Source organism: Mesoplodon mirus (assembly GCF_964341445.2).
Source record: "Mesoplodon mirus genome assembly, chromosome: 17".
Classification (NCBI taxonomy): Eukaryota; Metazoa; Chordata; class Mammalia; order Artiodactyla; family Ziphiidae; genus Mesoplodon; species Mesoplodon mirus.
The window spans coordinates 62650035-62662426 of record NC_138993.1 but is presented as its reverse complement, the minus strand read 5'-3'; the positions used below and the strand labels follow the sequence as shown (position 1 = coordinate 62662426).

Below are 12392 nucleotides of genomic sequence, written 5' to 3'. Positions count from 1 at the left end.
TCTCTCTCTTTGCCCAAGTCTAACAGAAGTATCTCTCTCCAACTCTCTTGGGTTCTTTTTTTTTTTTTTTTTTTTTTTTTGGAGGGACTGGTTCTTTATTTCAAAAAGACATTTATCAATGTTCAGTATCAAAACAGTTACACTATTGTTTTTTCTTTCTCCCAATCGGCCCCCAAGGAGACCACACCAAAGGGGAGTACATTTTAAGCCAATTAAGCTGTAGGATGCACACCTAACTGACCTCACTGAAACCTCACGAAAAAGGGGGGATTGGGTAGGGAAAGAAACTTTAAAAGATCAGCACACTGCCAGCCCAGACTGTAGAGAGCTCTCACAGCCAGATGGGGTGACCAGTGTGCCCCAACCCCAAAGAAGCAAAGTTTCAAAATAATATAAAATTTAAAAACAATTTTGTACATAAGCTATTCAAGATTTCTCCAGCACTAACTGATACAATGCACAATGAGATGGCACTTTCATTAAAGACAGCAGCTTCAGACCCAGAAAAGGGTGATGAGATGAGTTTCATATGGCTAAATCAGTGGTAAAACATAATTTTCTTTCCTTTCTTTCAAGGAGGCGGGAGAGCAAATAAGTGGTCGTCTCAAAATAAGGGACACATGATCCATTCTGTGAGCGGCTGGGAACGGGAGAGCTGGGACAAGGATTTGGTCTCAGAGGTCTCACCATCTTGATTTCATCTGGTCACTTCTGGTGGAAAAAACGTTGCCCAAAGATACCGTAAAGCTGAAAACCTGAACAGCGCTTTTTTTTTTTTGGCTAACTCCTTCTGGAATCACCTTTCTGGTTTGGCGGGTACTTTTTACAGAGCAATAAGGTTTCCCAAAATGGAGTCCTTCTCTGGGCTGTTTTGGCTCTCGGTAAGGCAGGCCCATACCTTTTCCCCTCCTCTACGGAGAGGGCAATATGTGTTAAGCTGAAAAGTTATCTTCCAAAAGTGAGAAAGGGATTAGACTGCTGCTTCAGAACTATGGAATTATCTGGAATGTTTTACAAATGGCTGCTATATCAACAACAGAAAAGGTAATTACAAAATGTGTACATCACAACATGCTTTTAAAGACACTTAGCATTGTGCTCACATTCCCTTAAACGTTGTTCCCAAAGGTGCTCAGCCTCTAGCCCAAATGGAATCTCTGGGGAGAGGCAGAGACAGTTTGGCGAAAAGGACACAGGGGTGGGGGTGGGAGAGGTGGCGAAAGGAGAAAGCAGCCTTCCAGTTAAAGGTCAGCCCTCAGTTTAAAGGTCAGCTTCGGGCAGGCTGGCCTCAGCGGAGTCGGGTCAGAGGGAGGAGCAGCGGCAGGATGGGACTGGGGTGCTCTACATCTCATTCAGGTCAAGCAGAGTCTGGTCCAGCATCCTTTGTGTACAGAGGTGCTCCTCTTTGGTGCATTTCAGTTTATCTTCCAAATCATCAATTGTCTTTTCCAGCTTGGCTACTGATCTCTCAGCAAACTCAGCACGGGTCTCTGCCTCCTTGAGTTTATCAGTAAGAATCTTTATCTCTTCCTATTTGTCTTCTTTTTGAGAGTACTTTTCTTCAGCAGCACTCAGACACTTCAGATTCTGGTCCATCAGTCTGATCTGCTCATCCATCTCTCGGCAACGGGACTCTGCCAGCTCAGCTCGCTCCTCTGTGCGTTCCAAGTCTCCCTCAATAATCACCAACTTACGAGCCACCTCTTCATACTTCCTATCTGCCTCTTCTGCAATGTGCTTAGCTTCTTTGAGTTGGATTTCCTGGAGTTCCATTTTTTCTTCATCTTTTAAGGCTCGGTTTTCAATAACCTTCATACCTCTCTCACTCTCATCAGCAGCTTTCTCAGCTTCCTCCAGCTTTTGTAGGGCAGTGGCCAGGCGCTCTTGAGCACAGTCCAGCTCCTCTTCAACCAGCTGGATCCTACGGTTCAAGGAGGCCACCTCAGCCTCAGCCTGTTCCCGGGCCCGCCTTTCTCCCTCCACTTCCCGCTGAAGGCGCTCGGCCCTCTCCTCTGCATTATCGGCCTGCTGCTGCAGAACCTGGATCTTGCGCTTCACCGCCTCGATGGTGGTGATCCCGGCCATGGTCCCCACCCAGCCCCTGCTTGCCTTCGGGTTCCTGCCTCCTCCGCTCGGCGTTGCAACCGCTTCTCTCTCTTGGGTTCTTGAGCTCTCACAGTTTTTGCCCAGGTTGCCTCAGGCTTATTCCAGATTCAATTCAGTCAGAACCCACCCCCCTCCCAAATCCTGAAGTACAACTTGTCTCTGGGGACACATGGATCCTGGTATAGGTCTTGAGAAGTTATTCAAAATAAGACAAAGTGGAAAATTTTCATAAGTTCATTCCTGTAAGAAACAAAAAAGAACAAAGAAAAAATACCCAAGGAATGGAAAAGCTTTAGCAAATCAACATTAAGACTTCTGGGGCTTCCCTGGTGGTGCAGTGGTTGGGAGTCTGCCTGCCGATGCAGGGGACACGGGTTCGTGCCCCGGTCCGGGAGGATCCCACGTACCGCGGAGCGGCTGGGCCCGTGAGCCATGGCTGCTGGGCATGCGCGTCCGGAGCCTGTGCTCTGCAACGGGAGAGGCCACAACAGTGAGAGGCCCGCGTACCGTAAAAAAAAAAAAAAAAAGACTTCTGGTCTTTGAAATCATGGAGGCATGAGTTTGAATCCTTGTACTCCAACTTAGGAGCCGTGTGACATGTAAAATCAGGCAAGATACAATACTCCCAATCACAGCCTTGAAGGGAAGATATAATAGAACAACCTATAGGAAAGTGTCTAACTTATATTTGGTGTGCAGTGATACTTTATACATACACATATATATTTGTTTCTTTTCCTTCTTGATCCAAAGCCATAGATGGCATTAGAGCTATAACTTTCTCAACATCAAACCCCTTGTTCCTTTCTCTTCCTTCAGCCCTGATGCTAAAAGAAATCACTGGAATGTTCTTCCAAGTAGCAATTCAGATGTGAACCACCAGCTTCTCCCTTTCTAGGCTAACTCATATTTTGGATTCCACCTCTTTTCATGGCAAAGCATAGGTTTGCCTCAGAGCTGCTAATTCAAATTTGATAGCCAAGAAATGCCTCCGGATTTCAGCATTTTTGAAGAACACAGGGAAGGAATAGGTGAGAACTGAATGACCCACACTACCTACATCCACAGACTTTCTTTTGATGATTTAGCACTCATCTGCCTGGAACGTGGTCTTTCTGAAAGCCAGATTATCATCTTTTATCTAGCAACACTGGAATATAATAAATATGCAATATATACATCTAAAATTTCTGCCCCAAAGAGAATATTATCAAAAGATAACTTTTAAAAGGGGGTTAATCATGATTTCTACAAATATAAGATAAACATTTATCGAGGATCATATTTAACTAATTAATTAATGAGAGAACCAGTAAATAAGATGTTATAACTGGTTCAAAAGTTAATTCAAAGAACCACACATATACTAGCAAGAAAGAATACTGAAATGAATTACAAATGAATATAAAACTGGCTTATTCTGGGAAGAGGGTTCGGGGTAGGGCTGGAAGTTGAAAATCAATTGTATTTCCTCTGGACAAAAGTAAGTTGTATGTCTATTGTCAAGAATAATTTGCATTGTTATCAATTATCTATAGCATACAAAGTTGTAAAATAGCTCAAAGATAATAAGATAGGAGACCCCACAGAATCAGATAACCGAGGAAACATGCCTAGATACTGCCTAGCTTTCCAGTGAAGACACCCAGCAATTATTTTCATCCATTTCAAAGTTTTTCACAACTTTTCCCCTAAAATATAAATTTAAAATAAAATTAAACAGAATGCAAGGAGTTAATTGAGACTTTTTTTTTTTTTTTTTTTTGCGGTACACGGGCCTCTCACTGCTGTGGCCTCTCCCGTTGCGGAGCACAGGCTCCAGACGCGCAGGCTCAGCGGCCATGGCTCACGGGCCCAGCCGCTCCGCGGCATGTGGGATCTTCCCGGACTGGGGCACGAACCCGTGTCCCCTGCATCGGCAGGCGGACTCTCAACCACTGTGCCACCAGGGAAGCCCGAGACTTATTTTAAAAGGAATGTTAAGCAAAAAAGAAGCAGACTCATAGATATAGAGAACAAACTAGTGGTTACCAGTGGGGAGGGTGGGAGCAGCAAGATAGGGGTGCAGAGTGGGAGGTACGAACTATTGGGTGTAAGATAAGCTCAAGGATGTATTGTACCACACGGGGAATATAGCCATTATTTTGTAACAACTGTAAATGGAAAGTAACCTTTAAAAATTGTATAAAATTTTTTAAAAGTAAAGTGTTCAACATTAAAAAAAGAAAAAGATGTATATATATCCAGTTGCAGTTAAGCAAAATTCTTGAAGGAATATTCCATTGCAGGAATAAAGTTTTCCTTCCTATTACGTCTGTCCTAAAATGTTCTCAATCCTTTCTTTCTTTTCTAATTTAGTGACATGCCCGATGTGTTGAGGCAGCGCTATCAATGGATTAAAGAGCTTGATCCTCAAATAAATAAATACATACATAAATCAATTAAATTATGGGAATGGTAAAGATAAAGTTGACTTAAACAAAACCTCGTAATTCTACGGGCATCTAGTACAGACTAAGAAATGAAAACAATGAAAAAAGAAAGTCTATTCCAAAAACCTTACAGGTGATAAAATAAACTGTACATCCTGCCCTCTTCCCAACTTTTGGAGTTAGCCCGCCATTAACGGCTGCCTGCAAACACAACCTGATATATGTCATTATTCTTTTAAACATATAACTGGGCAATGAGCCCAACACCACTGGAGAATTCAATGAGTATCACATTAAATACTGTTGTGCCACCAATCACCCCATGAAACCACATTGCCATGTATTATCTTAGTGTTTGTCACAATCTATTAACATGTTTCAGGAGTGACTGTGCTGTATTAAGAGCCATGGAGGCCCATGGGGCTCCCTCCTGCAGAAATAAGGCAGGTGTGGTAGACAGTTCAAAGCAGAAGTGACAAGTGTAAAAGCAATAGTTAATCAGCCTGCAACACAGTCCCCCGGTGCACATAGGCACCTGCCAACTTAAGAAAGTTCTGAAACATTAATAGGTCCAAGATAGTGTACTGCTCGAAAAAAGAATGGATGTCTCATTTAAGTAAATGGAATTAGTGTATCGAGTAGCTTTACCAGGTATACTAATCTACTAGCATCAAGGTAATTCCTGTAGTACCTATACTTTCACCTTAAAAATGAAATCTCTCCCTGGAGTTGATTCTTTGACTCCTTTATCTCTCTTTGAAAGGAGAGGTGGTATCACTCCAGTTTAGGACTCACAAAATAGACTCAACAAATTCTTAAAACCTGCTCAACAAAATGCCTTATAGGTGATTGTTTTCTGAGAGCTTTGTATTCAGCTAAAAGATTTTCTTAAACTTCCTGAAATTTCAAGCCTTTAATGGAAATGTTCCTCAAATACAAAATCTAATATATATATAATATATATTATACATATATATGTAAACATATCCTCATGTCCATTAAAATCACAATCAAAGTGTTAAAATTCTGATATTTTAGATGTAAAAGATAGGGTAGAGATTGCTTTGTGTGACCTCCACGCTATGGAGATAAAATCCTGATGTCCAACTCATTGGTTCCTAAGCCACAGATGCCTCTGTATCAGGTGGGTTCCTGCCCTGGATATAGTGCCCTCTCTATGTCTCTGTACTTTGCCTCATCCACGTAAGTCACCTACTATAAAAGGTGCTCCAGATTTATGACATATTTCCTTTGTGTATATTACATACATGCTACTCATTTACAGAAAATTACAGAAAAGCATGTACTATTACAGTAAAAAATGACTAAAACATGAGGAGCCTTAATATCTTCAGTCGATTTTAAAAAATTATTTTTTTTCAAAAATTTTCATGTTTCTTTTTAAATTCTCAAGTTTTTTAAAAGCCTATTTCAGTAAATTGGCTTGTGAGAGTACTTACTGATTTCTTCAAAGCAAGACTAGTACTTTATAAAATGTTATTCAGTTGCAACTGGCCCTCTGATTAAAACGCATTAATGAATTTTTTTGAGAAAGTGACTTGTTAACAGGTCAATCTGTCACCTGGCAATGACTTTAAGAAACCTATAACTCACAAGCTAATAGTAAAAACCAAGCCTAGAGCAGCAAGTAAAATTTGTAGTCAACCAGTGCTCCCCAAATCAAGGGAGATGGACCATCTGCTTCCTGGATTGGACAATGCTATAATTTTACAGTCACCAGTAATATATCAGCTATGCTCTGATGTTGGTGGTATTCTGATAATATTTTAACCTGCTTCTAACAGCTGCAAGTCAAAACTTTTTATGGTTCTTGAAAATGAAAACTAGAGCCTTCCCAGTTGGCCTGGTGTGTCTTAATCATTTGTCATAAGTTTACATACTAAAGTTTAGTAAAAGCTCTATGATGAACGAAGAGCTGATTCTTTCTACATTAGAATAGGCAAGACAATTAAGATGTCAAATATGTCTTGCAGAGCATGGTTACACTGTCTCATTACAATATTCAGTTTAATACATTTCTTTAGTTTTAGCTGATGACAAATACGCTTCAATTTAAAACTATAGTTCTTTTAAAGACTGTGAATTTTCACATGTTTTCTGTGTTTCCCAAGGAATGTAGAGTGACTTAGAGATACGACTTTTAGATTTTTCTTTTAATTACAGACTGAATCAGGTCTGAAAGGGCCCCTTCTATCTAGGCTCTATTAGGATTGTCTCTCACTAAGCAGCGAATGCCATCCTGGCATTCTGGTCTGATGGACTCCCTCAGAGTCCAACAGATCAGAATGCAATTAAACTAAAACATTTACTATGACATTAAGGTGCACTTTGGTGCATGTATTCTTTTAACTTTCATAATCATACCAGAAAAATAAGCCGCTTAAGTGCAAATTAAAGTGCTTCCATTTTATTTTTTTCCCTCCATCAACTAAGACACTATTATGTAGAAAGTCATTTTGAGGTTGAAGATTAAAGTTTTATTTAGTGCTTATATCTTGTCCTTGAACTATCACAATGTAGTTTAAGCCCTTTTTACATTGATAATGTGTAGAAACTGTCTGACTTTTACAGGGAAATTCTTGGACGTCTGTCTAGGGGTATGTGTGCATGTGTGTGTGTGTATAGGAACACATGAAAGTACACGTGTGCAGATACAAGGTATTATATAGAAAAATTTTAACTGTTCATTAAAATCATAACAGTTAAATGGATCAAATTCCATAACCTATTATATAATTTAATATACTTACTGAAGAGTAGACAGTAAGAATTTAGAAAGATATCCAGAAAGTTACACTTCTTTTGGTAGTTTTTTTAAGCAGAGATAAGCAAACTTTTTACAAAAGGCCAGATAGTTACTATTTTAGGTTTCATGGTACATAAGACCACAACCACACAGCTCTGCCATTGTAGCCTGCATGAATGCAGCCATACACAATATGTAACCAAATGGGTGTGGCCATGTTCCCATAAAGCTTTATTTACTCCTACAGGGGCAGGTTAGATCTGGTCCGCTGCATGCAGTCTGCCAACCCTACTTAAGCATAACAATCTGCTTATTTTAAAGTGATGTCCCACACTTCATTACTAGTCAATACAATCCTTCATAATAAATATAATTTATCTTACTACTCAGAAAACAAAGACTTTCACATCTTTTATCTTGTAAAGCATCCCAGTGAGATTCTGTGAGAATCTGTGAGAAAGGTCCTAGTGCATTCTCCATTTGAGATGAAGAAACTGAGGCTCAAAGAAGCTTAATTATCAGCCTCAGAGAGTCCACATGGAGTGCTAGCTCCCCTCTGCCAGCATTCTTGTACAGCTCACTGTGAGGAAACTCAGTGCTTACAAAGGTAATTGTTAGGGAAGTTTTCAAGTATACATATTTTAAATATTAGATTGTGATGCAGTCAGGGGGCCAAAGGCTCCCTTTTTAAGAAGTGGAGCTGGGGTAGGAAAGATGTCAAAGTAGTTGTGGGGTTTGCCTCAAGGTGGCTGACAGTGGGGTGAGCAACAGACTGGAAATACAGAGGAGAAGCAAGAGGGGTGATGGGTCTAGACGATGGCCAGTCTGTGCTCAGACGAAAGGGCTGATGTTGTATAAACTGGACGGTAGCCACATAAAGGGAATAAAAAAGCCAAGAAGACTCCAAAACAGAAGATACAAAGTAACCATAAAAACTGCCTTGGGAAGTCTCTAGAGAGGAAGCAGCATTGAACCACCACCATTTTCCATCTCACAGGCGTAAAACTCAGGAATCTGTGTCCTTGGACTCCCTTAAAAGAGTTTGGGTATCTCAGACAGAACTTCAAAAGCAAATTCACTTTGTTATAAAGCATAAACTAACACACCATTGTAAAGCAATTATACTCTAATAAAGATGTTAAAAAAAATGATTGGATAAATGAGAGGATTTGACATTCAAAACCCCATAAATCTATGTAAATCTATGTAAATCTATGTAAATACTTCAATTAAAAAGGTAAATAAATAAAATTTTAAAAGCCTTGAATCTACCACCTGGATGTAACAGACAACATCCTACACTCTTGCCACACATTTCTCTCTAAGTATTCTACACACACACACACAAAATGGTAACTCTGTGAAGTGGTGGACGTGTTAATTAACTTGCTTGTGGTAATCATGTCCCTACACACACACACACACACACACACACACAAACACACACACATATACACATATATATATGTCACTATATACATACACACACATATATATAATCGTCTCATACAACTTAAATATATACAATTTTTATTTGTATATTATACCTCAATAAAGCTGGAAAAAACACCAGGAAAATAAAAACACCCTTCAACTGAAGTATTACTGAAAACTAAAATTACAGAGAGCATTTGCTGAAAAATGAAAATACCTACTGATTTTTAAGCATTACGTAGATAAAAATTGCTGATTTGTGTCTTTTCTAAGGATGAACCTTACCTAACTTTAAAGTGTTTTCCTGCCACTCATTATTATCACTGTATCCAAAGAAAGGCTTTTATTCCTTCATCCGAGTTATCGAGAGCTCTTGTTCAAGTACAAGGATGGATGAAAACCCACAATGTGTTGATGGTTGGAACAAATTTATGAAATGGTCATTTTTAAGTGAAATTCTAGGCTGATATAACTGAAAAACAACAACGGCCACTGAAGTTTAGCTGGAGTTAATTTTTCTACCAATTAATTCTCCAAAGTAAAACGTAAAGAACATAAAAATGCAAAGCATACCCAATATGAATGAATTAATTATGGTGAATGGAAAAGACTAATTCCAAACAAATGACTAACAAAACCTCTACAGAGTGATTCACATCATCTGAAAATTACAGTCATGAACTTCAAGATTAAATCCAAAGCAATTACAATCTAAAAGAGATTAATTTTTCCAAGTAGAGCATATGAAAATTTAGTATATCTTATCATCATGTTGCATGAAAGGAGAGTTAGCCTTGAAAACACATTGCTTTCAAGTGGCATGGAAATTAAATATGGAACAGGAAATAATATTATTACCTTATATTTTGTTCTTCCAAAGACTATATACAGTCTTCTTTAGATACTCCATCATTCTTGTGATGAATGAAAATGTTTCTAAGATAAAGGTACAGTAGGAAAAGTAGCAGGTGACTCTTGCTGCCTTACTAAAGCTCTTATTTCCCTTTAGAGTTTAGTGACAATAGTACATAGTAATTCTCTCTACCTATGAATGTAGCTAAAAATAACAACAGGTGCACTCAGAGTGCTTTTCATTTAAAATCCACTTTTCCCTTTGCAAGTGAGGGAGAGCTATGCAGTGCCTGGTATAGAAGATTTATTCAAATGTCCCTCATACTAATGGATAGCTTTGGTCCTACTGCCTATGTCCTGATTGATCTTCTGCAGGTAAATGACCCTCCTATTCCAATCAGCCTGCTGGATTGAGAGGGGCCCCGAGGCAGGTAAGTTACTCCATTCAGTATATCAGTTCCTTATCCTCCTGCTCTTCTTAGAGGATAGCGAAGTATAACAACGTAAAATAAATATCTACTTGTCTTCTCTTTGTTTTGCACATGATAACAGATCTAAGATCATTCTATCCTGAAAGCAGTTTTTCTTCTTACTTTTGTAACTAAATGTTTTCTTATTTCCCAACACCAGTTCTTCCTGTTATTCTCTGGTTTTATTCGGAAACCTTTTACTGTTGTTGACAGCCTATAACTGTCCCTTGGAAAATGTACCCAGGATGTTTCCAATTACCTGTACTCCACTTCCTGGCCGAATGCTCGTGGTAATTTGACAGCACCAGAACTTCACTAACCTGGGTGCTTCTTCCGTCATGTTCCAGAATGTTTTGACTCCAGGACCAGATTTGACGAATAGATTAAGCTCACTGTCTTCCTTACTAGGGTCTTTGCTCTCATATACGATGTTAAGTGTGAGACATAAGGTTGCTAATGAAACATGAAAAAGTGGGTGTGATGTGGAAGAACACCCATATGGAGAGGGTTGAGAGCACCAGAGCTGGGAAGATTTCTCCTTTGATGTGAAGCCTTCGGTCTACTTCTGTCAACTGCAGAGCTGGCCGTGCTTCTAAAACACATTAAGACTTTTAAGATTTCAAACTTGCTGCTGATGAATTTTTCAATGGCAACTTTATAGTAGCAGGGTTCTGAAAGAGATTTCACCATTGCTGAAAGTAAGTCAAGCTGTTGATCTCTGGATGGATTTTGATGGACCCGGCTAAAAAAACAGCTTGGGATTTCTTTAGGAAATGACTTAACTGAGTTACTATCTGAGTTCTGCTACTGAGTCTTTTCCTTGGTTTCCCATATGGAGGCTTCTAGCTTACAGTGATTCCTATGGGATTTTTTTGTTTTGTTTTTTTGCAGTATGCAGGCCTCTCACTGTTGTGGCCTCTCCCGCTGCGGAGCACAGGCTCTGGATGTGCAGGCTCAGCGGCCATGGCTCACGGGACCAGCCGCTCCGCGGCATGTGGGATCTTCCCGGACCGGGGCACGAACCCGTGTGCCCTGCGTCGGCAGGCGGACTCTCAACCACTGCGCCATCAGGGAAGCCCTGATTTTTCTATAGGTATAAATCATCTGAGATTTCAAGTACTTCGTTTGTGCTTCCTTAATAGTGAGTTTTACATGTCTCATATATATATATATATATATATATATATATATATATATATATATATATATATATATTTATATATGATTATTTGTGTTTTTATATCCTCTACTACAAGGTACTTGAGAGCAAGACCATTTATTTCACATGATACCTCAACCTCTCACCAGCCAGTATTTAACAGAGAGAAAGGTAGGAATGCACATATTTTAAGTGTTTTTTTGTGTGTGTGAAGCTAGTAATTAATGGAAGCAGATCCAAACCTCAATCCATCTCCAAAAGAAGTTGCTAGATACATTTTTTTATATAATACATTATAAAAATATGCTTCATCATTCTATGGTAGCATGTGTTACTTCATGCAATTTTAAAAAGCTATTTTAAAAAATAGTAACAGGATTTTCTCTGTAATTTGCAGATCACAAACAGCCCAAAGTTCTATTTCTCACTGAGACTGTAGGTCCAATATGGGTTTGTAGGGGCCTCTGCCCTCATAGCCACTCAAGAATTCACACTGACCGATCCCTTCTCAAACCAAATCACACTCTGGCTATTAAAACTCCCATCTGAAGGCAAGAGAACGCATTTCCACTCACATGACATAGAGAAGTAAGTCACACAGCAACTCCTAACTTTAAAAGAAGCAGTGAAATAAAATCCTACCACCTGTCCATAAAGAGGAGAATGAGTGTATTTGCAAGCAGTTCTAATGACCACTGCATATGTCTACTTACGATGTGAAGTGCATTGAAATGATAAATTATACTCATTGTGTGTTTACATTCCTGGCTTGAAAGTTATTTGTATCAAGTAGCTGCTGGCTTCCTGTAGGCTCTTCCCCTAAGACATTTAGAGTCTATTTATTCTTGGTTGATGAGGTTATGGAGTAGCTATGGGCCTTATTTTGCTTTAGGAGGATCTTAAAAAAAAGGTGGGGCTTCCCTGGTGGTGCAGTGGTTGAGAGTCCGCCTGCCGATGCAGGGGACATGGCTTAGTGCCCCGGTCCGGGAGGATCCCACATGCCTTGGAGCGGCTGGGCCCGTGAGCCATGGCCGCTGAGCCTGCGCGTCCGGAGCCTGTGCTCTGCAACGGGAGAGGCCACAACAGTGAGAGGCCCGCATACTGCAAAAAAAAAAAAAAAAAAAGGAGAAACAGACCTTGAGACTGTCAATAGTTGGCCCTTTTTTGTGATT

At 39.7% G+C, this 12392-nt stretch overlaps 2 protein-coding genes across 2 annotated transcripts in view; both read right to left on the bottom strand.

The window, feature by feature from the left end:
* Positions 1–12392, bottom strand: part of GPC6 (glypican 6) — a 1085358-nt gene that overhangs the window by 819237 nt on the left and 253729 nt on the right. The window lies entirely within an intron of this gene.
* Positions 802–2169, bottom strand: LOC309792734 (uncharacterized protein). The gene has a single exon (XM_082602503.1). It carries the CDS (start codon positions 2083–2085, stop codon positions 1531–1533), a length of 555 nt encoding a protein of 184 aa, XP_082458629.1. The 5' UTR covers positions 2086–2169; the 3' UTR covers positions 802–1530.